The sequence below is a fragment of the Pan troglodytes genome, chromosome 17 (genome assembly GCF_028858775.2).
Source record: "Pan troglodytes isolate AG18354 chromosome 17, NHGRI_mPanTro3-v2.0_pri, whole genome shotgun sequence".
Classification (NCBI taxonomy): Eukaryota; Metazoa; Chordata; class Mammalia; order Primates; family Hominidae; genus Pan; species Pan troglodytes.
In genome coordinates this window covers 18,382,191-18,407,342 of record NC_072415.2, presented here as the reverse complement: position 1 = coordinate 18,407,342, position 25,152 = coordinate 18,382,191, and the positions used below count along the sequence as shown (strand labels likewise).

Genomic DNA, 25,152 nt, shown 5'->3' with positions numbered 1-25,152 from the left:
ACACGGTGAAACCCTGTCTCTACTAAAAATACAAAAAATTAGCCGAGCGTGGTGGCGGGCACCTGTAGTCCCAGCTACTCAGGAGGCTGAGGCAGGAGAATGGCATGAACCCAGGAGGCGGAGCTTGCCGTGAGCTGAGATCACATCACTGCACTCCAGTCTGGGTGACAAAGCGAGACTCCGTCTCAAAAAAAAGAAAAATAAATAAATAAAAATAAAAATAAAAAAATACAAAAATTGGCCAGGCATGGTAGCAGGCACCTGTAATTCCAGCTACTTGGGAAGCTGAGGCAGGAGAATCGCTTGAACCTAGGAGGAGGAGGTTGCAGTGAGCCGAGATCACGCTATTGCACTCCAGCCTAGGCAACAGAGCAAGACTCCGTCGCAAAAACAACAACAACAACAAAACAAACAACAACAAAAAAACCCCACAAAAACCTAGGTAATAGAAAAAAACCAGGGATAAGATTCACATTTTGTAAATAAAACTAAAGCACAGAGCAGAGGATATCTGCCTCCATCTGTGGGAAAAGCAAGAGAGATCAGACTGTTACTGTGTCTGTGTTGAAAGGAGCCGGGCACATTCCTCAGCCCCGGGCTCAAAACAAACAAGCCCAGTACAAACACATCCCATCCTCCCATCCCACCACATATCGCCATATATCTCTCAAACTTCCTGAGCCCAGTACAAACACCACCAGGAAAGTCTCCGATAAGGGGACAGCCGTGTTTTACTGAAAGAGCGGGAACCAAAAGAATTCCTTTGTTCCCCTGTAACATTCAGGCTATAAAAAGCAAACACTCGCATTGTTCAGGGCCCTCTTGTATGCTGTGGAATGGAGGGACCAGGTTCGAACTTGTAGTAAAGATCCTTGCCGCTTGGCTTTGACTCTGGACTCTGGTGGTCTTCTTTGGGGAACTAACGGTCTGGGCATAACAGTGTAGAAAGAAGTAGACATAGGAGACTCCATTTTGTTATGTACTAAGAAAAATTCTTCTGCCTTGAGATTCTGTGACCTTACCCCCAATCCCGTGCTCTCTGAAACATGTGCTGTGTCAACTCAGAGTTAAATGGATTAAGGGCGGTGCAAGATGTGCTTTGTTAAACAGATGCTTGAAGGCAGCACGCTCCTTAAGAGTCATCACCACTCCCTAATCTCAAGTACCCAGGCACACAAAAACTGCGGAAGGCCGCAGGGACCTCTGCCTAGGAAAGCCAGGTATTGTCCAAGGTTTCTCCCCATGTGATAGTCTGAAATATGGCCTTGTGGGAAGGGAAAGACCTGACCATCCCCCAGCCCGACACCCATAAAGGGTCTGTGCTGAGGAGGATTAGTAAAAGAGGAAGGAATGCCTCTTGCAGTTGAGACAAGAGGAAGGCATCTGTCTCCTGCCTGTCCCTGGGCAATGGAATGTCTCGGTATAAAACCCAATTGTATGCTCCATCTACTGAGATAGGGAAAAACCGCCTTAGGGCTGGAGGTGGGACCTGCGGGCAGCAATACTGCTTTGTAAAGCATTGAGATGTTTATGTGTATGCATATCTAAAAGCACAGCACTTAATCCTTTACATTGTCTATGATGCAAAGACCTTTGTTCACGTGTTTGTCTGCTGACCCTCTCCTCACAATTGTCTTGTGACCCTGACACATCCCCCTCTTCGAGAAACACCCAAAAATGATCGATAAATACTAAGGGAACTCAGAGGCTGGCGGGATCCTCCATATGCTGAACGCTGGTTCCCCGGGTCCCCTTATTTCTTTCTCTATACTTTGTCTCTGTGTCTTTTTCTTTCCTAAGTCTCTTGTTCCACCTTACGAGAAACACCCACAGGTGTGGAGGGGCAACCCCCCCCTACATCCATCCACAAAACTTTTAAGTAGAAGAGCTATTGTGGAGGACCAGTCTGTCTCTGATTCTACTCTAATGTCCTCTCTTTTTAAAGCAATGTGTTAAAAACAATTTTTTTTAGAAAAAAATTTTTTTAACCCAGAAAACCACAAGAAGCAACAACTTAAATTCCCATTCTGACCACTTAGAAGGCACAGTCATGACCAGTTTGTCCTGTTTGTTTCCTGGTCTTGTTTGACAAAATAGAACCTCAATGGCCACTCCTATGCCCTGTCCCTTCCCCAGACGTGACCACATATTGAGTTCAGAGTGTGTGGCAAGCCTGCTGGGGCCTACTCAACATCCACTCTCCTCTTCCTCCCTATGCTAGTCCTCCCTCTCCCCCAGTCCTGAATGAGGGCAGGACGGCCCAGAGCAAGCTTCAGGAATAACTGCTGCTGCTTGAGCCAAGCCAGGCATATGACTGCTAGTTTAAGGAGGGTGATCGAGAAGCAGAACCAGTGGCCTAACCTGGCACCACCCACTACTTGTGGATTTCATATTATGTAGATTAAAAAAAACCTTATTTCATAAAACAGTTTAATCAGACTTTTCTATTACTCACTAGTCTACTACTGAATAACATGTATCTTTCTGGCTAATTTTCACATGCTTTCTTTGTATCCTAAGAGCAGGAATGAGAATGGATTAACTGAGGCCAACGCTATACGTTCCATTCCCAAAACAAGCACATTAACTGTAGTCTCCTCAGTAGTCAGAAGCTGTATCCTGGGTCCCAATTACAGATGTGGGACAATGCTCCTGAGGGAGGCAGCAGGCCATTATGGACCTAAGTCAGTACGGGTGGAGGAAGCTCCCTTATCCAAATGCTTGGGACCAGAGTGTTTCAGATTTTTGAATATTTACATTATACTTATCAAAAAATCTGAAATGTTCCAATGAGAATGTCTTTTGAGTATCATACTGGCCCTCAAAAAGTTTGCTGGAGCACTTCAGATGTCCAGGTTTGTGACGCTAAACCTGTATAAGGGTAAGTGGTTGTGTGAAAACCATTTTGCTGCTGGGTCAGTTAAATTATTTTCCTGTAAGTAACCAAGCTCTCTGAAGCAAAATGAGAAATGATTCCTGGATGAACACAAATAGTAGATGCTTAAATAAATAAGATCAGTTATAGAAATTTGGTATTATTTTTGAGCAACAATGCCTTAAACAAGCAAAAAACTTTTTTGTATTTTACTTAGTAGAGATGGGGTTTCACCATGTTGGCCAGGCTGGTCTTGAACTCCTGACCTCAGGTGATCCGTCCACCTCGGCCTCCTAAAGTGCTGGGATTTCAGGTGTGAGTCTGGGCGCCCGGCCCAACAAAAAACTTCTAACACATAAAATGATCTCCTCTGAAAAATTTAAAACGTCTACCCTGTACTCAATCTTGTTTCTGAAATAATTTTCTTTTTTTGCGACACGGGCTTGTTCTATGACCCAGGTTGGAGTGCAGTGGCGTGATCACAGCTCACTGCCATCTTGACCTCCCAGGCTCAAGCGATCCCTCCACCTCAGCCTCCTGAGTAGCTGGGACTACAGGTGTGAACCACCATCCCCAGCTAGTTTTTAATTTTTTGTAGAACTGGGGGTCTATGTTGCCTAGGCTGGTCTTGAATGTTCAGGCTCAAGCGATCCTAGCACTTGGCCTCCCAGTGTTGGGATTACAGGTGTAATCCCAACTGCACCCTGCCCATTCATTTATTTATTTATTTATTTTTATGGAGATGGGGTCTCACTAGGTTGCCCAGGCTACTGTCAAACTCCTGGGCTCAAGCAATCTTCCTGCCTTGGCCTCCCACAAAGGGTTGGATTGCAGGCATGAGCCACTGTGTCTGGCCTTTTATTTTTATCTTAAATAAAACAGAACCATTAATGATGACATAAGACCACAGCTAATAATCTACAAAACCAAGTTATAGTTTAGTGACTGATATTGGTCCCCTAATGAAATTTCAAGAAGTGTGAGGTTAGGGCCAAACATCCTTCTTTGCATGTTGATACCTAGTTGTCCCAATATCAATTGGTGAAGAGACCTATTCTTTCTCTATTTAATGGTCTCGGCACCCTTGTTGTAAATGGATTGAACATAGGTGTATGAGTTTGTTTTTGTACTCTGAATTCTGTTTTTTATATCCTACACTGTTTTGACTACTAAAGCTTTGTTGTAAGTTGTAAAATGGGGATGTGTGAGTCCACCAACTTTTTCTTTTTCAAGATTATTTTGATTATTTGGGATTCCTTGAGATTCCGTAAGAATTTCAGAATCGATTTTTCCATTTCTGCCAAAAAAAAAAAGTCACTGGAATTCTGACAGAGAATAATGTTTGACCCTTACCTTGCACCATATATATAAATTAACTAAAAAAACTGATCAAAGATTTAAATATAAGAGCTAAAACTATTTATAAGTGTCTCAGGTGAGAACATAAGGGAAAATCTTCATGAACTGGATTTGGTAATGAATTCCTAGATATGACACCAAAATCACAAGCAACAGAAGGAAAAATAGATAAATTGTATTTCAGCAAAATTAAAACCTTTTGTGCATCAAAGGACACTATCAAGAGAGTGAAAAGACAGTCTGCAGAATGGGTGTTTTTCTATACTTGCAAATTATCTATCTGTCAGGGGTCCACCATCCAGAATATATAAAGAACTCTTGCAACTTAACAGCAGAAATACAAACAATCCAATTAAAAAATGAGTACAACACAGCCATAAAAAAAGAATGAAATCATGTCCTTTGCAGCAACATGGATGGAGCTGGAGGCCATTATCCTAAGTGAGCTAACTCAGAAACAGAAAACCAAATACTGCATGTTCTCACTTATAAGTGGAAGCTAATAATGGGTACACATGGACGCAAAGATGGAAATAGTAGACACTGGAGAACTCCAAAAGTGGGGAGGTTGGGAGGGGGGTCAGGGTTGAAAAGTTACCTATCAGGTACAATGTTCACTATTTAAGTGATGGGTACGCTAGAAACCCAATCTCTACCAGCATGCAATATACCTATGTAACAAACAGGCACATGCACACCCGCATCTAAATTAAAATGTAAAAAAATGAATACAAAATCTGAACAGACATTTCTCCAAAGATATACAAATGGTTCACAAGCACATGAAAACATATATGACATTGTGAATCATCAGGGAAATGCAAATCAAAACCACAATGAGACATCATATCACACTGTTAGGGGAGATACAATTAAAAACAAAATGAACAACAGCAAGGGTTGGCAAGGAGGGGAGAAACTGGGCCCCTCATACATTGCTGGTGGGAATATTAATTGGTGCAATTGCTGTGGAACACAGTTTGGTAGTTTCTCAATAAGCCAAACATAGAATTACTATATGATCCAGTCACTCCACTCCCAGGTATATACCCCAAATAACTGAAAACAGGTATTCAAACAAAAACACGTACACTACTATACACTGCAGCACTACTCATGCTAGCGAAAATGAAAGAATCCAATTGGAAAGAACCCAAATGTCCATTTGGGTCATGAATAAACAAAATATATCTGTATAGCCATAAGAAGGAGTAAAGTAGCTCGCTGGGCACAGTGGCTCACGCCTGTAATCCCAGCACTTTGGGAGGCCAAGGAGGGCAGATCACCTGAGGTCGGGAGTTCGAGACCAGCCTGACCAACATGGAGAAACCCTGTCTCTACTAAAAATACAAAATTAGCTGGGTGTGGTGGTGCATGCCTGTAAACCCAGCTACTTGGGAGGTGGAGGCGGGAGAATGGCTTGAACCCTGGAGGCGGAGGTTGCAGCGAGCCGAGATCACGCCATTGCACTCCAGCCGGGGCAACAACAGTGAAACTCCGTCTCAAAAAAAAAAAAAAGAAAGAAAGAAAGAAAAAAAAAAAGAAGGAGCAAAGTACCTCAGCATGCTACAATATGAATGAACCTTGAAACGTTATGCTAAGTCAAAGCCAGACACCAAAGTTCATATATGATGAGGCAATATGCATGAAATATCCAGAATAGGTAAGTTCACAGAGACAGAAAGCATATTTGTGGTTACCAGGGGATAAGGGGAGAGAAGAATGGGAGTGATGCTTCATGGATACAGGGTTTATATAATGAATGGGTACATGGGTATATATAATAAAAAAGAAAACTAGAAGAAAAAAGTCAGACTTTTTTTGTTTGTTTTTGAGACAGAGTCTCGCTCTGCCGTCACGCTGGAGTACCAGTGGCGCGATCTCAGCTAACTGCGACTGCCGCCTCCCGAGTTCAAGCAATTCTCCTACCTCAGCCTCCCGAGTGGCTGGGACTACAGGCACATGCCACCACACCCAGCTAATTTTTGTAGTTTTAATAGAGACGGGGTTTGACCATGGTGGCCAGGATGGTCTCAATCTCTTGACCTTGTGTTCCACACGCCTCGGCCTCCCAAAGTGTTGGGATTACAGGCATGAGCCATGGCGCCTGGCCCAGGTGTGGTGGCTCATGCCTATAATCCTAGCACTTTGGAAGGCGGAGGTGAGAGGACTTCTTGAGCCCAGGAGTTCAAGACCAGCCTGGGCAACATAGCAAGAACCTGCCTCTACAAAAAATTAAAAGGAATTGCCATATGTGGTGGTGCACACTTGTAGTCCCAGCTACTCAGGAAGCTGAGATGGGTGGATTGCTTGAGCTGGGGAGGTTAAGACTGTGGTGAGCCGTGATCATGCCACTGCACTCCAGCCCAGGCGACAGAGCAAGACCCTGTGTCAATCAATCAATAAATGTCTTTTATTTACCACAGGAGAAACATAATTATTTATGCTAGCAAACATTTTCCATTTTGGATGCACAGTTCTTTGTCATTCTGTCTATCACACACCATTACTTCCCTAAGCCTCATCTAGGGTGCTTATAACATACAGATTCCTAGACTCTAGCTGAGAACTGTTAAATCAGCAACTTCGAAAGGAACCTATAATTCTTAGTATCAAACAGGTTGACTACTATTTAGCACAATTATTTTTTCTGATAAAAAGAGAAAGGTTCTTGCAGTGTAAAACTCTGCTAAAAACTAAGAAAAACAAAAAACAAAAAAGATTTGGCAATATCAAAGATGACAGTTAAAATACATTAATGATAAATCAAATAGAAATGTTAATTATCTACTAAGACTTATTTTAACACTGATATGAATTCTTGAATAATTCCTTCTGGATAAGGAGGAAAATCACCTAAGATTAACATTAAGTGCTCCCCCAATCAGAAAGGACAAAGTTCAAATAAGTACACATTTTTGAGAAAGATAACATTACCCAGTATTGGCAATAGGAACAGTCTTGCAAAACTAGTAAAAATGTAAATTCGTACAACCCTTCTGGAGAGAAATCTTGCAAAATATTAAGTACTAAAATTTAAAATATACATTATAAAAGCAGCAATAAAATGTGCATTATATTGATCTATTCATCTCACCAATAAAAATTTAAACCATGGGGATAATTGGGTAAGATGTTTGCATTTGGATGTTCATCATAATATGGATTAAAACAATGAAAACTGGAAACCATCAAATATCTATTAATAGGGGGCTGGTTACACAAGCCATGGCACACACATACAAGGAAATACCCCATGTGGGTGGGGTGCGGTGGCTCATGCCTGTAATCCCAGCACTTTGGGAGGCTGAGATGGGTGGATCACCTGAGGTTAGGAGTTCGAGACCAGCGTGGCTAACCTGATGAAACCACATCTCTACTAAAAATACAAAAAAGTAGCTGGGCGTGGTGGCAGGCACCTGTAATCCCAGCTACTTGGGAGGCTGAGGCAGGAGAATGGCGTGAACCCGGGAGGCGGAGCTTGCAGTGAGCCGAGATTACGCCACAGTACTCCAGCCTGGGCAACAGAGTGAGACTCTGTCTCAAAAAAAAAGAAAAAAAAAAAAAGGAAATACCCTGTGTGTTCCTCCAGATGCTATCAATCTTTCATCTTCTTTTAAACATTCTTAAAAGAAACTCATACTGTTTGCTCACTGTCACTACTGCCTCACCTACTACCATAAAATCTGGTTTCTCTCTTTTACTTTAATAAAAGGATCAAATAATTTCCATGTTGCTAAATCTGTTAACCATTTCACAGCGCGCATCCGACCTCTCTGAAACACTGCCTGCTCTTCGCAGCTGTGCCTCCATTTCCCCTGACTTTCCAGCCTTCTCTCTGGCTATGCCTTGTCCGTCTTTATTTTGCCAGATTCCCCTACACATCCTTCAGCGCCGAGGCTGCACGGGTTCGGTCCTGAGTTGTCTTTTCTTCTCACCTTTCCAGTTTCCTGCATTCTGTTCTATCCTCTAATGATGGCGAGTTGTTTTTGTTGTTCTCATGTGTCAGATCCCATTGCTTCTTGATCTTTGGATATGTTGGGTTTTTTTCCCCCTACTTAGCTGCTTCCCTACAGGTTATCAGTGGCTGCCAAAATACTGGAAGCTTTGAGAGAACAGAGACTGTAATACGTCCTTCCAGAGTCAGAATAAGGTCTAGCACATAGAAAGTCCTTAACACATATATGTTAAATTAAAATAAAATTAAGAAATACAAACAGCTAGCACAGATTTTTAAATGTTTAAAAGCATGAAATAAATGTAGATGTTAAAAATGAAAGAATATTTTCTTTCAGTTAAAATGGTCAGCCCCAAAAGACACCCAGTTTGTGCAAGGATGTGAAGCAATGGACAAAACTATTCTGTTATAAATAACCATCACCACAGTATTTCTGAGGGCAACTAGGGAACATGTACATAGCACAGAGCACTGGGGTCAGAGAGAATGAGGCTGACCCTCAGCTCTGCCTTGTAACCAGCTGTCTGAACTTGGGAAGTTACTACTGAGCATCTTTAAATTTCAGTTTCCTCATCTGTAAAGTAAATCAGATTTGATGAAAAGTAAATAAATATAATATTTAGTTGAAATGTTTAGCTTATTAAAATTAACAAGCAGCTCAAATAGCCACTTAAACCAATTTACTATAAAACCAAGTGATGTGGCTGCGCATGGTGGCTCACGCCTGTAATCCTAGCACTTTGGGAGGCTGAGGTGGGCAGATCACCTAAGGTCAGGAGTTCGAGACCAGCCTGGGCAACATGGTGAAGCCCTGTCTCTACTAAAAATACAAAAATTAGCCAGGCGTGGTGGCATGCGCCTGTAATCCTAGCTACTTGGGAGGCTGAGGCACGAGAATCACTTGAACCTGGGAGGTGGAGGTTGCAGTGAGCCAAGATCACGCCACTGCACTTCAGCCTCGGCAAAACGAGTGAGACTCTGTCTCAAAAATAAAAAACAAAAAACCAAGTGATGTTTCATAAGAACCTTCTAACATAAAATAATTTTGATTAAATTTCCTCAAAAATGTGGATAGAATTCATTAATCCATCCTATAACTATTTAGTGAGCACAGTATTCAGTATTTGGTTGCATGTCAGGCCCATGTTCTTGTCAAAGGGGATAAACAGTGAAAATAACTAAGTTATTGTCTTTGTGAGGGAGACAGACAATAAATCCGGAAATACACTGCAATGTCAGCTAGTGAAACACGAGAGTAAAGAGATGGAGAAGACTTTTCTAATGTGGGAAAACTTGAGCACAGGCCTGAAAAGTAAAGAGGCAAATTATGTGGCTATGAGGGAGAGGAGAGCTCCTGAGAGAAGGAATATCCAAGGCAAAGGCTCTGTTACAGGATCACATTAGGCACTGCTGAGACACTGGCAGAGATCAGAGTGGCTAATAAGCAGAACCCTGCAGGGAAGCATAGCAGAAGATGAGGTCTGAGAGGTAACCTGGATCCAGACGTGTGGGCTGTGCCGGCCACGGTAAGGACATGGAATTTCTTCTGAGGGTGATGAAGAGCCAGTGGAAGGTTCTGAGTAGAGCAATGACATGATCATATTTTTTACTTAAGAGGCCTACTTGGTTGTTTTTGGGAAAAATAGATTGAAAGGGGCAAGGGTGAAAGCAGGAAGGCCACTTAGAGGTTACTGTCATAGTCTGATGAGAGATGATGGTGGCTTGGAATAGAAGATATTTTGGCCAAGTGCCGTGGCTCATGCCTATAATCCCAGCACTTTGGGAGGCGGAGGCAGGTGGATCACTTGAGCTCTGTCAGGAATTAAAGACCAGCCTGGGCAACATGGCAAAACTCCATCTCTACAAAAAATACAAAAAACACTAGCTGGGCATGGTGGCGCACACCTGTGGTCCCAGATACTCAGGAGGCTGAGGTGGGAGGATCACTGGAACCTGGGAAGTCGAGGCTACAGTAGAGCTGTGATCATGCCATTGCACTTTAGCCTGTGTGACAGAGCAAGACCCTGTCTCAAAAAAAAAAAAAAAAAAAAAAAAAAAAACTCTCAATTGGAGATGGAGAGAAGTGGTCAGAGAATCAGGATATATTTTAAAGGGAGAGCTGTCAGAATTTGCTAATGAACTAGATGTTCCGCATCTAGGAACTTAAGGATTTCATGGTGGACATTTAAAAAGATTTACATACAAGGATACACAAAATATGTTGCTTATAAAGGGACACAAGGTGATTTGTTTAAAAAAATCCAGAATAGCCATAAGCTAGAAACGATATAGCCATTTAGAAATGATAATGTTGAATATATAATGACATGGAAAAAATAATCATGATATGTTAAGCAAAACAACCAGTAATAAAACAAAGCATTCTATATTAACTCACTTTGACCAAATAAAGTGCATAAAAACAAGGCTAAAGGTTATTGATCAACATGTTAACAAAATTTCTCTCTGGGTTATGGAATTATATGTTTGTAACTTTCCTTCTTTAAGCTTAATGTACTTTCCAAATTTTCTACAATGATCAAGTATTACTTGTATAAAAATAAATAATTTTTAAAATTTAATATTAAAACTATTTTCAACAAATGCAATTATGGATGAATAACCATTTGAGTCCATTAATAGTTTTTTGTTTTTCTTTTCTGAGATAGGGTCTCACTCTGTCGCCCAGGCTGGAGTGCAGTGGCTCGATCTTGGGTCACTGCAACCTCCACCTCCTGGGTTCAAGCGATTCTTCTGCCTCAGCCTCCCGAGCAGCTGGAACTACAGGTGTGCACCACCACGCCCAACTAATTTTTGTACTTTTTGGTACAGACAGGGATTCACCATGTTGGTCAAGCTGGTCTTGAACTCCTGACCTCAGATGATCCACCCGCCTCGACCTCCCAAAGTGCTGGGATTACAGGAGTGAGCCACATGCCCGGCCTGACAGTTTGGTTACTTACCATCACTTTTCGCAAGGTGTATCTTTTGCAGCGAATGTCATCCATTAACATCTCATAAGGGGTGAGCTGATATTCAATGGGCAAAGGGTTGTACTGCCGCTCTTGGACCTTCTTAAGTTTTACCCCATTCCTCAAATCCCTCATCACCTGTACCCAGAATCGTGCCTGAAAGAACCAAGGATAGAGAGACATCAATGAATAAATGTATTAGTTTCTTCTAAACAGCTAGTCGTACAGAATAAATGAAGAGCTTGGATTACAAAACAATGAGTAAACCAACAAAAAACTATTTTAAAAATTAGATTTTGGTACTAAAAGATGGGTGGAAAGCAAGTAGAGAATCCACAGGCTCTACCTGCTGAGGCACATGGGTTTAAACCTAAGCTCCACCACTGTGGTAGGCTTCATTAAGGGCTCAGGTTCTTCATGCTTTCCTGTGTCTATGCCGTTATGTGACTCTGCTCACTAAAGGGGATTATATTTCCCACACCCTGACTTTGGGTTTGGCTATATGATTTGCTTGGCCACTGGAATAGTGGTGGGTGTGATAAGACCAAGGGCTTCAAAAGCATATGTACAATGGGCTTGTCCCTTGTGTTTCTATTATGGCCATGAAAATGTCAAGCCTGGGTTAGCCTGTGGTCCCGGGATAAAGATGAGATACCTGTAAAGTGGAGCTACCACAGGGGATCTGGAGACTCATGAGTTAGTAAGTGCTTTTGCTTTATGCGGCTATGATTTTGTAGTGGTTAGTTACACGGTATTACTGTGACCACAGCTGACTGAGATACGGCCACTTGCCAGCTATTTGACACGGAGCAAGTTGCTGCACCTTTCTGAGCTGTAGTTTCCTCATCAATAAAGAAAGTGGTACTTTATTACTTGTTGAGAAGATCAGAATCAGTAGATGGTGTTCTACACATAGAAAATACTAAAAAAGGCTGGGTGCAATGGGTCACACCTGTAATCCCAGCACTTTTGGAGGCCAAGGAGGGTGGATCACCTGAGGTCAGGAGTTCGAGACCAGCCTGACCAATATGGTGAAACCCTGTCTCTACTAAAAATTCAAAAATTAGCTGGGTGTGGTGGTGTGCGCCTGTAATTGCAGCCACTCAGGAGGCTGAGGTAGGAGGACTGCTTGAACCCGGGAGGTAGAGGTTGCAGTGAGCCCAGATCGCACCACTGTACTCCAGCTTGGGCGACAGAGTGAGACTCTGTCTCAAAAAATAAAAAAAAAACATAAAATAATACAAAATCTATTTATATTTGTATTATACTTTAACTCTTTTGTTCTCCTGCCTATAATGTGTCAAAGTCTCTACTTGAGTGAAGTCCATCACAATATTTAGCTAAAAACCTGTAACTTGTTAAAATTAACAAGTGACATGGCTGAGCGCAGTGGCTCATGCCTGTAATCCCAGCACTCTGGGAGGCTGATGTGGACAGATCATGAGGTCAGAAGATCGAGACCATCCTGGCTAACATGGTGAAACCCCGTCTCTACTAAAAATACAAAAAATTAGCCAGGCGTGGTGGCGGGCACCTGTAGTCCCAGCTACTCAGGAGGCTGAGGCAGGAGAATCGCTTGAACCTGGGAGGCGGAGGTTGCAGCGAGCCGAGATAGTGCCACTGCACTCCAGCCTGACGACAGAGTGAGATTCCATCTCAAAAAAATAAAAAATAAAAAAAAAATAAAGTGACACAATAGTTAGTTAAATATATTTGCTGTAAAATCAAGTGATATATTTCATAAGAATCTTCTATGTAAAATAACTGATTAAATTTCTCAAAACATCCTCAATAACGATTCATAATTTTAAAAAAATGTTGGGTTTGGACAATAAGAAGCTACCAAAAAATATAAAAACCATACCATTTCCCATCCTCTTGTTCCAAAAAGGATTTGAGGTACTTATGGTGTACCATTAGATGCCTCCTAAAATATTCACATTTAAAAAGATTCTTAGATTCTGCCATTAAAGATGTTCTAAAATAATACCCCTAAAATATCCATATTTCTCTCAGGAATGCTTTTGTCCCAACTTCCACATTTCTCTTATTCATTCCTTTAAGATGCAGTTCAAATATCATCTCATCTTTTAAAAGTCTCCCTTTGGGCTTTAAATTAGGAGACAGGAGACAGTTACCCACATTAGAAACTTTTGCTATAATTTATAAAAGGATTCAAACACACTTGGTTTTTTTTTTTTTTTTTGAGACGGAGTCTTGCTCTTGTCGCCCCATGTTGGAGTGCAATGGTGCAATCTTGGCTCACTGCAATTTCTGCCTCCCGGGTTCAAGCGATTCTCCTGCCTCAGCCTCCTGAGTAGCTGGGATTACAGGTGCCCGCCACTACGCCAAGCTAATTTTTTGTATTTTCAGTAGACACAGGTTTCGTCATGTTGGCCAGGCTGGTCTTGAACTCCTGACCTCAAGTGATTCAGCCGCCTTGGCCTCCCAAAGTGCTGAGATTACAGGCCTGAGGCCCTGTGCCTGGCCCACACTTTGTTACATAGTCGGTTTTGTGTGCATGATTGTTTGGTTAAAAAATTTTACATACTACTTTTCAGAAATTAAAGTCACAGTTATTATATAAAATAACACACAACTGTCATCATATGCATTCCTGGAGATTATAATTTATCCCTTATCCCATTAGGGAAATTCTGAAACTAGAATCTGCTAGTAAAGACATTCTAATTCTCTCTTAACTCTTTGCTCTTTTCATTCTAATCTTTCTGGGTAATTCACTTAGTGGTCTTATGAGGAGGAAGCTGGTGATCTACGCAAATATAACTCCCTCTGGAGTTAGTGCTTCTCTTGTCAGGGATGACACTAGTTTTCAAATGAAGGTGGCTTATAGTAAGAAATTAAATTTTTACTTTAAGTTTATACTAGCTGTTTGCTAACTTCTGAACACTGGAAGTTATTTATCTGGTTTCAGTGGCTGGGAAAACCAATTTAAAATTTATTGGCCAAGATGATATACACTTAGAACAACACTATCCAAGTATTCTTCATAAAGGAAAATCAATAATCAATTTTATTCTAAAATGACAAATAATACCAGCTTTTAAGACAATGTAGGCAAGTATTTTTGTTTTGTCTTGAATGTTACAAATATCTTGAAGATATCTATCAATAAATTAAGAATATTGCAAACAAGAAACAACCCAAATGACCAGCAACAGATGAAGAGAGAAACTGCGATATATTCACACAATGGAATACTTCTCAATACTCTACAGATACAGACAGCAACATGGACGAAATCTCAAAACAATTATGAAGAGTGAAAGAAGCCAAACCAAAAACAGTACATACCAGCTGGGTGTGGAGGCTCATACCTGTAATCCCAGCATTTTGGGAGGCCAAGGCGGGCGGATCACCAGGTAGGTCAGGAGTACGAGACTAGCCTGACCAACATGGTGAAACCCTGTCTCTACTAAAAATACAAAAATTAGCTGGGTGTGGTGGTGCGCACCTGTAATCCCAGCTACTCAGGAGGCTGAGGCAGGAGAATTGCTTGAACCCAGGAGGCGGAGGTTGCAGTGAGCCGAGATCACGCCACTGCACTCCAGCCTGGGCGACAGAGCAAGACTCCATCTAAAAAAAAAAAATAAACCTAAAAAAACAGTATATACCATATGATTACATTTATATAAAATTCTAGAAAGTGCAAACTAGTCTATAGTCACAGAAAGCAGATGACTAATTGCCTAGAAACTGGGGAGGAGGGAGGCAGGAGGTAGGATCATAAAAAGGTATGAGGAAACTTTGGGTGTGATAAATAGGCTCACTATTTTGATTGTGGTGATGGTTTCATGGGTGAATATATATATGTACAAAATATATGTCAAAATTTATCAAGTTATGCATTTTAAATATGTGCAGCTTACTGTATATCTATTATATCTCAATAAAAGTTAGAAAATAATGTGACAAACAATTAAAACCTAATATGGTCAAAAGCAACCCATTAATATGATAATGGCATGATTTATCTAGCATTCTTAACCTAAAAAGTCAGAATCCTAAAATGTGCCTTCCCCCAATACCTGGACTTCAACAATCTTCTTTTTTTTTTTTTTTGAGACAGAGTCTCCCTCTGTCGCCCAGGCTGGAGTGCAATGGTGCGATCTCGGCTCACCCCAACCTCCGCCTGCCAGGTTCAAGCTATTCTCCTGCCTCAGCCTCCCGAGTAGGTGGGATTACAGGTGTGCACCACCACGCCTGGCTAATTTTTGTATTTTTTAGTGGGATAGCTGGCCATGTTGGCCAGGCTGGTCTCGAACTCCTGACTTCAGGTGGTCCGCCCACCTCAGCCTCCCAAAGTGCTGGGATTACAGGTGTGAGCCACCACGCCTGTCCTTGGACTTCCACAATCTAACACACTCCACAACATTCACTGTCTGTGCCCAAGACTGTCATGCCTACCAACTCTAAGTTTTATATGACAGCAGGGATTTTTGGAGTCACTAGGATTTAGTACTATGCCTGAAAAACTGTAGATATTCATGTGTCACATGAATAAACCACATTATCTGTTTTACAAATCTGTCTTCTGTTTTAGACTGAGTTTTATTGGGAGAGAGAGCTCATATTGTTTATTCTGCATTCCCGGAGTCCTCACACAGATAACTGTTCACTGGATAAATAAATGTACAACGCTGTTAGTTTCACACTTAATTCTGAAAACATAGCTTAAACTTTAATTTATACACAAGAATATGTTAAGGCAGGGGTTTGCAACCCCCAGTCCACTGACTGGTACTGGTCTGTGGCCTGTTAGGAACTGAGCGGCACAGCAAATGAGTGGTGGATGAGCAAGCGTTATGCCTGAGCTCTGTCTCCTGTTAAGATCAGCAGCGGCATTAGATTCTCAAAGGAGCACAAACCCTGCTGTGAACTGCACATGTGAGGGATCTAGGTTTTATGCTCCTTACAAGAATCTAATGCCTGATGATCTGAGGTGGAACAGTTTCATCTTGAAACCACCCCTCCACCCCCAATCCTTGACATTGTCTTCCACAAAACCAGTCTCTGGTACCAAAAAGGTTGGGGACTGCTGTGTTAAGGTATTAACATAATTGGAAATATTAATATTTTAAAACACTACAATTCTCAGAGACATTGGGGGTGGTTTTAATAAAACCAGAAAGCTTTTTAAAATGGGGAATAGATATTTCCTCAAATGTAAGACTAAGCATTCAAATTTACATATCAATTCATACTACAGTCCTTAATGACGAGTATTTTATTTTTTATTTTTTTGAGACAGAGTCTCACTCTATTGACCAGGCTGGAGTGCAGTGGTGTGATCATAGTTCACTGCAGCCTCAACCTCCTGGGCTCATGTGATCCTTCTAACTCAGCCTCCCAAGTAGCTGGAACCACAGGCACATGCCACCAGCCCGGCTAATTTTTTTATTTTATTTTTTAATAATAATAAAAATCCTCCTATTTTAGTGATAGGGTCTCACTATGTTGTCCAGGCTGGTCTTGAATTCCTAAGCTCCAGCAATCTTCCTGCCTTGGCCTCCCCAAGTGCTGGGATTACAGAAGTGAGCTACCATGCCTGGCCAATAACTAGCATTTTTAAAAATATTATACAGGTTGGGCAAGGTGGCTCATGCCTGTAATCCCAGCACTTTGAGAGGCCCAGGTGGGAGGATCACATAAGGTCAGGAGTTTGAGACCAGCCTGGCCAACATGGTGAAACCCTGTCTCTACTAAAAATACAAAATTAGCCAGGCGTGGTGGCACATGCTTGTAGTCCTGGCTACTTGGGAGGCTGAGGCAGGAGAATCACTTGAAGCCAGGAGGCGGGGGTTGCAGTACCCGGGAGGTGGGGGTTGCAGTGAGCTGAGATCGCACCATTGCACTGCAGCCTGAGCAACAGAACGAGACTCTGTCTCAAAAAAAAAAAATTATACTATTTCTTAGACAGTAAACAGATCAGAAAGCATTTCCAGCTCTTACCCAGTCAGCGTTTTTCAGCTCTTCCAAGTCTGTGCTAGATTCATCGCTCTTTTCCATTTCTTGAATCTTCTTAAGATTCTACAGGTTAAAATAATACAGGCATAAAAATTTCATTAAGTTACCTTCTCAAATTAAAATTCCTAACATATCTTCAGATAAGACATATATTCAAGCATCAGTGAAGGAGATGGTACAGAATCTATTGCTCTGTAAACTCTAGGGCCAATTAAAATGGAACCCTGAGGATCCATTTTACTGAGGATGGACGGAGATTGCTCACTCTAATTTCCTTTCAGGCCCTGCCAACCCAACTTTCTTTCTTTTTTTTTTTTTTTTTAAACTTAAGCTCTCTTCTTTTCATCTCTACTACAAATCCATTACTCTAAACACCATCATATTTTGCCTGGGCTTCTGAAGCAATCTGATCCCGGATGCTCTCCTTTCCTCACCCCATGGCTGGTCTCTTTCATTGTCTACTTTCATTCTTCCTTTCAGATATCACACTCAACAGAATCATCGATTCTTCAGAGAAGCCTTCCCTTCCTCCCTGAATAAGTCAAAATCCTCCTATTTTAAAATTTTATAGCACCATTATACCTCTAACAGCTCTTATCAACGTTGTAATTTTACACATATTAGTGCCTTCCCTCTAGACTTCATGAGGCAGAATCCCATCTTCAGAGGCCACACAAGCACTGGCACTTGCTGATGCTCAATATATATTTATCAAGTAATTTGATGAGTACATTTTAATTGATAAAAATGCCTCAAACTGCATCAATTCAACACTTGCAACTTTAAGAAAATCTTGGTTGCTAAAATATATTCACATATTAATTCTAAATTTATGATACAGCAATTCTACTTACAGTAATTCAACCCTAATATATTTACTTTTTGCTGAGCTATGTGCCTGCCTGCACGTAAACTGAGTTTTTAAAAAAATTTTCCCTAATCCCCACGTTGATCAAAAGACTGTTTAAATGCACTGTATGAAATCTAGCTTGTTTTATATGAGAATAATGAATACTTTATTTATTTATTTATTTATTTATTTATTTATTTATTTGAGGCGGAGTTTTGCTCTTGTTGCCCAGGCTGGAGTGCAATGGTGCAATCTCAGCTCACTATAACCTCTACCTCCTGGATTCAAGCGATTCTCCTGCCTCAGCCTCCCGAGTAGCTAGGAGTACAGGCATGCGCCACCACGCCTGGCTAATTTTGTATTTTTAGTACAGACAGGGTTTCTCCATGTCGGTCAGGCTGTTCTCAAACTCCTGACCTCAGGTGATCCACCCGCCTCGGCCTCCCAAAGAGCTGGGATAACAGGCATAAGCCACTGCTCCCAGTCTGAAATATTTATTTTTAAGATTTATTTATTTATTTTTAGAGACAGGGTCTTCCTCTGTTGCTCAGGCTGGAGTGCAGTGATGCAATTACAGCTCACTGCAGGCTCCACTTCCTGGGGCTCCAGTAATTCTCCCAGCTTAGCCTCCCAAGTAACTGGCACTACAGGTGTGCACCCCTATGCCTGGCTAATTTTTGTATTTTCTACAGATAGGGTCTCACTATATTGCCTGGGCTGGTGTCGAACTCGTCAGCTTGCGATCCCCTTGCCTCAGCCTCCCAAAGGGCTGGGATTATAGCCTTGAGTCACCACACCTTACCTCATCTCCTACTATTTCTTCCCACTGCAGCCTTATGGTATGTACACTGGCTGCCACCTTCTTCCTAGAATGCTTTACATCTCAAATATCCAGACTGAATCACCTCATATCTGTTACACACTTGTGCAAACGTCACCTTCTCAACGGGGTCTATCTTGACCAAATTCCAAGCCCCATCCCCAGCTACTAGCAGTTACTCTAGTTTATGTCTTTTTCCATAGCTCTTCCTACCTTTTAGTGGTCTACAGGATGTACTTATTTCATATGTTTACTGTCTACCACCTCCTGCTGGATTCAGACTTTAGGAAAGAAGAATTTTTTTTTTTTTTTTTTTTTTGTATTTTGTTCACTGATGGGATTCACAAATCTCCAGAATAGCCTTGCATAGAATAGGTGCTTAGTAAATATTTCTTCATTAAGTAGATTAAGACACTTTCAACCATGCATGTTTAAATACTTAAACCTATTTAATAGCCCTTACCAAGTCAACTTTAGTAAGAGGAAGCTCAATCAGAGGGAGTAATATTCAGAGAAAAATCTATGTTCTCCTCTAAATTCAGAATCCCCTAGGGAAGTTGGGGAGCGGTATCTTATCTGCCACACAGAAACACATGCTCTGCATTTTAGGAAAATAAATCTTCAACCCAGGCTCACATTACATTTAAGTGTCTCATTCAGCCAATAGGTGGATGAATAAATAGGTAAAATAAAATAAAGAAGAAAAAGAAATGCATTTCTAATACCATACAGAAGAAAAGAAGTAATTATAGTATTAAACAGATCAACAAGATTCAACCAGCATCAAATAAGCTGGTTTGGAACCTTAGCGCCTGAGAAAATCAAGTACGCATAAATGGACCAACCTTCTAACAACCCTCCTTTCCTTAGACATAATGGAATGTGGGGTGGGGCTGACGCATGCCCACTTGGAAACACGTTCTTTGTGCCATATTCTCCCTTGTCACCCAAAGGCTGATCCCACAGAAGCAATATACTGCTTACCCAGGAGCTTATAAACCATAAAAATATGAAAAAAGCTGAAATCATGATGAATAAACTCATCTTTATAAGCCCATACTTTTTTCTTTTTTTTTTTAAATTCCAGACCAGGTGCAGTGACTCATGCCTATGATCCCAATATTTGGGGAAGCTGAGGCATGAGGACTGCTTGAGACCAGGAGTTGAAGACCAACCTGGGCAACACAGTAAGACCTTGTCTCTCCAAAAAAACCAAAAAATTAGCTGGGTGTGGTGGCGCTTGCCTGTAGTCCCAGCTACTCAGGAGGCTGAGGTAGGAGAATCACTTCAGCCTGGGAGGTTGCGGCTACAAGTGAGCTAAGATCACACCACTGCACTCCAACCTGGGCGACAGAGAGAAACCCTGTCTCAAAAAAATAAAACAAAATATTAATAAAACAACAGATAAACATGACATATTTTCCTGGAATTAATGTAATGAAAGCTGTGGTAAGCTGCCCTCTGTTTCAGGAACAACGTCCTCTTCCACTAGTGGCTAGAGATGTCTGCTAAAGGCTCACTACTTAACCCTCCTCAGGAACTGCCCTTTAGCCAAAGGAAGCTGCTTTGTCAAAGTTACATCCTCCCTAGAGTAACCTATATCCAGTCACTGGTCTGTGAGGAAGTACAAAGATCAGGCCTCCTTGCTTCAATTTGGGACATCTCTGAAGAACCACCCCCAGCTGCTGAGCTCCCTGTGGGATCGGCTGAGGCCTCTGCTGCATCTGCATCACATTTCAACATTTCCCTCTGCTCAATCCTGCTTTCCTTATCCCTTATAGGTGTTCCCAAAAGCATGCCCCAATAAAACCTCCTGAATTCAAATTTTACCCCTAGGAGTCTCCCAGGGAAATCCTAGGGGAGCTTAATCCACAGCATGAAACATTAAAAAAATATTACAACAGACATCTCAGACAAAACTTACATGAATTTCAAAGGTAAAATCCACTATGTCAAAGATATTTTAACTTGCACTAGACAAGCAAGTCTTCAGTGGACAGCATTAATTTTTCAAGAAACCCTCCCTGCTCCTTCCTCTGATAAAGATCCTTCTGTTGAGAAATGCATCCCATACGGTTTGAGCAGGGCTGACCCAGTACCTCACTTCCTATTTACAAGCGTAAGAACATGACCTAGACCAGCCAGCACAGCCTATCTCCTGGCCACTGTGACTGGTTACTAAGTGGTTATATGACTCCAAATCTTCCTCTAAGACTTTTTTGCCCCAATTAACAGAAAAGATTTGCTGCCAGAGTTCTAAATTGATAGAGTGTGAGAATAGGGCTGCAGACGGTAGTAAGAGACTGTCCTGGAAAGGGTTGGAGAGGAAAGGGAGGGAGCATGCCAGCCCTAATTACAGCCTTTGAGATTCTGGATCCAACTATGCCTAAAACTAGCTGTACCCTTAGACTTCCTAATTATGTGAGCCAATACATCTCTCCCCTACTCTGCCCATGCTTATTTGAGTGGGTTTCTGTCATCTGCAACTGAAAGTTACGATTTAATATGTCCTTAATAGTCTACAAATATGAGTTCATGCTTTTATGTCTTAGGGGTACTTTGGTAGAATAGTGTGAGAAGCAGCAAAATATATTCAATCCAAACTCTTTTGCTTCAATGCCCACCAAAACAGGGCCCCTTTTCCACCCAACCTTAATTTTTACTATTCTCCGACACATCCCTGACTAAATGTAGTCAGGAGGGTGTCACTGTTAGGCCTGCCTACATCTCTACCTTTATTTGTGCTGTGATCAAATCCCTCACTCTTTGCCACTAAGAAAAACTATCTGTTCTTTATAACATTGAAGACAATTGAAATGGTCCAAGAATTTCACATTTCTTTGTTTTTCTGAACAATAGCATAAACTGTAGCTCAGATACTTTCCAGCTGCGTGACTTTGGGGAAATTTTTAAATTGCTGTAATCCTGTTTGATTTTCTCATATATTAAAGTGCAAATAATAATAGCTATCTTTTGGATTTTATAGAAGAAATAAACCAGAAGAATACAGATGAAACACAGCATTCAGTTCAGACCATATTGAACATTTAGTAGGTATTAGTTATTATGTCAATCAATACCTATGAGGATTTGATTGTGAATACTTTTACTCCATCACAAAAATATTTTATACTAAGTGAATTTGTTTTGCAAAATGATACCTCTCCTTAGCCTCTTCATCAAATCAAAATCCTGACTCAGCAATAAATCAATGTAGATAGCTTAGAATCTATAAATACTGTAATCAAACAAGCTTGATCAAATATGTGGCTACAAAGCTCAATTTTTCTAGTTAGCAGCAAAAACAAATGAGTTATTTGAAAGTAAATTACAGATTTTTCTTGTTTTAGATTCAAGCTGTCAATTATACTTTAGCTTCTGAATGATTTTTCTTTTTTTTGCTTGCAGAAATGTAATAACAGATGTCAACCTGTGCTTGAGATATGGTGAGAAAGTTCTAATTGGGAGAACCCACATGGCAATTACGCTTCCCATTTCTGACATTACCATTCTCAAGCTGGCAATTAGAACTGCTCAATGCCAACATTTTCAGTTCCTGGCAACTTAAAAAACAAAATCTACTCTGTGAATCAGAAGTATGTCAAATGCTCAGAGAATAATTTTAATCCATTTGTGTAGGTTCAACATCAGCTCACATATAAGTACCCCTTTACTAATTAAATCCTTCTTATTCACATATACGTTCATATATTAAAATAATAATGTATTTTTTATGACAGCATTTTAATGATCACCATTTCCACCATTTAAACTATGTTATTTCCCTATGCCATGTGTACATGTTTTCAGTTAGACATTTTTAAATGTATTATAATAAGGAATATATTTCAAAAATTCCTTGAACAAACTTTTAATTAATTGTTGAGACCGAGTCTCACTCTGTTGACCAGGCTGGAGCAGTGATGTGATCATGGCTCACCGCAGCCTCAACTTCCTGGGCTCAAGCAATCCTTTCACCTCAGCCTCCTGAGCAGCAGGGACTACAGGCATATACTACCACACCTGGCTAATTTTTGTACTTTTAGTAGAGACAGGGTTTTGCCATGTTGGCCGGGCTGATCTTGAACTCCTGGGCTCAGTGGTCTGCCCGTCTTGGAGTCCCAAAGTGCTGGGATTATAGGCGTGAGCAACCACACTGGGCAACATTTTTAATAACTCAGTTAAAATATGCTAATGTAGGCCAAGTATGATGGCTCACAACTTTAATCCCAGCACTTTGGGAGGCTGAAGCAGAAGGACTGCCTGAACCTGGGTGTTGGAAGTGCAGTGAGCTGTGATTGCATCACTGCATTCCAGTCTGGGCAAAAGAGCAAGACCCTGTCTCACACAAAAAAAAAAAAGAAAAGAAAAGAAAAAAGCAACAAATTACTGCCAGGCACAGTGTCTCATGCCTGTAGTCCCAACTACTCGGGAGGCTGAGGTAGGAGGATTGCTTGAGGCCGGGAGGCAGAGGTTGCAGTGAGCTGAGATTGCATCACTGCATGAGATTACCCCAGCATAGGTGACAGAGCCAGGCCCTGTCTCAAAACAAAAACAAAAACAAAAACAAAACAAAAAAAAAACAAAGAAATTACTTACATAAAGAGTATTAAATACATTTCATGACTGACATTATTTCACAATATTGTCTATAATAAATTAAAAAATGAATATCAGCCACACAGATTATGAGCTATGACTTTTTAATTCAAATATATTTTATCTGAAAAGAGGGAAAGAAGATTTTATCATATTGACTAGTCCCAAATTAATATTTCAGAAATTAGGGTACAAAAACCCAGTAAAAAGTTATAGCAGTTGTTCTGATAACTGGAAGTCTCCCATGCAGAGTTAATGGATAAGTACTAAAGAATATGATTTATATTTGTGTCAAACTTTATGGTGCATTCTTAAAGATATAACACGCTTCTCCTCCCTGAGGAGTGGATGGTGGCCAAATAACAACTATAGCAATTATGAAAAAAGTCAAGAGCATTTTATTGAATAAAAAATGTAAAATGTTAAGATAAACTATAAATTGATATTCTGTACTACTTAAATCGAATTTATATGGTTCACTACAGAAATTAGAAAAACTATAGATAAAGTCATAAAAATGAAAGCAATTCATTTCTAGGTTCTAGGAAAGGAATTCCTAGAATTCCTCTATTCTTCCAGTATTTTTTGTACCTATACACACATATGTGCACACACGCACGCACACACACACACGCAAACACTCTCTCTCTCTCTAACAAATGTCTCTGCTCTATACAGCTGGACTGACTCTGCTCTACATAGCTGGACTGACTCTGCTCTACATAGCTGGACTGACATTATCTGCTAATACACATTCACCTTTTCTGTTTTTATACTCATCAGCTCTTCACACCTATAGAAATGCAGTGATGATGATAAAAATGACCATTAAAATATCACAGACAATATTACAAATTATATCACAAAGTTATTTTCCTAATAAATAAAGACAAATTAATAAGACCAATGGCTCATTAGAAAAATGAACAAAGGAAATGAACAGGCAATTGACAAATGATTCTTAAGTACATGAAAAGATATCTGATCTCATTTACAATAAGACAAATGCAAATTAAAATTGTTAAGATACTAATTTTCACTTATCACTGTGAAAACACATTGTCAAGATGTAGGAGAATAGACAGCCTCACACATTGCTAAGGACAGTATCAACTACTAAACCTCTAGGAAGGACAATAGTGTAATATTTTATAAAAATTATAAATGCACATTTCCTTTGACCCAGCAAGTCTACTTCTAGGAATCTACCTTACACTTATGTTCACACTCAAGAAAAATAGGTTAAAAATTATCCACGACACCACTGTTTGTAATAGAAAAAGAATGGAAATTACTTAGTAGCTGTCAATATAGGACTAGTTAAACTCATCACAGCATACCCACAAAATAGATTATAAAGGCCTACAGATGTGAAAGCTATTTACTGATATGAAATGATCTCTAAGACATATAATTAAATAAAAAAGGAAAGTTTAAAAGTGAAAAAAGGAAGAAAATACTGATATGCACTTGTTAGTTATACATAAAATCTCTCTGCAAAGATAAAAAAGAAATTAATAATATTTGTTGCCCGTATATAGGGAGAGTGTGGGTAGTAGACAAAAATAGAAGGGTACAATTTAATGTAATATTTTTACAACTCCTGGGTTTTGAACCATGTGAAATTTTTTGTTAAAAATAAATTAAGTTTTAAAAGCTGCAGGATCTGAAAGGTGGCGGAGTTCTTCCACGAGCTTTCAGTAAAATATTCTTGTGAAACATTTTAACAGG

The 25,152-nt window shown here is 40.5% G+C and overlaps 1 protein-coding gene across 16 annotated transcripts in view; it reads right to left on the bottom strand.

The window, feature by feature from the left end:
• SPIRE1 (spire type actin nucleation factor 1) overlaps window positions 1-25,152 on the bottom strand; it is a 217,520-nt gene that overhangs the window by 50,147 nt on the left and 142,221 nt on the right. For all 16 annotated transcript variants that reach the window (XR_010152011.1, XR_010152012.1, XM_054671737.2 and 13 more), the window contains 2 exons: window positions 17,138-17,215; window positions 11,156-11,320 (listed from right to left, as the gene is read on the bottom strand). Coding sequence is in view for 14 of the 16 variants with exons in the window: in XM_054671737.2 (XP_054527712.1) it covers window positions 11,156-11,320; window positions 17,138-17,215 (243 nt within the window). In the remaining 2 variants the exon portion in view is untranslated. The remainder of the gene's footprint in view (window positions 1-11,155; window positions 11,321-17,137; window positions 17,216-25,152) is intronic.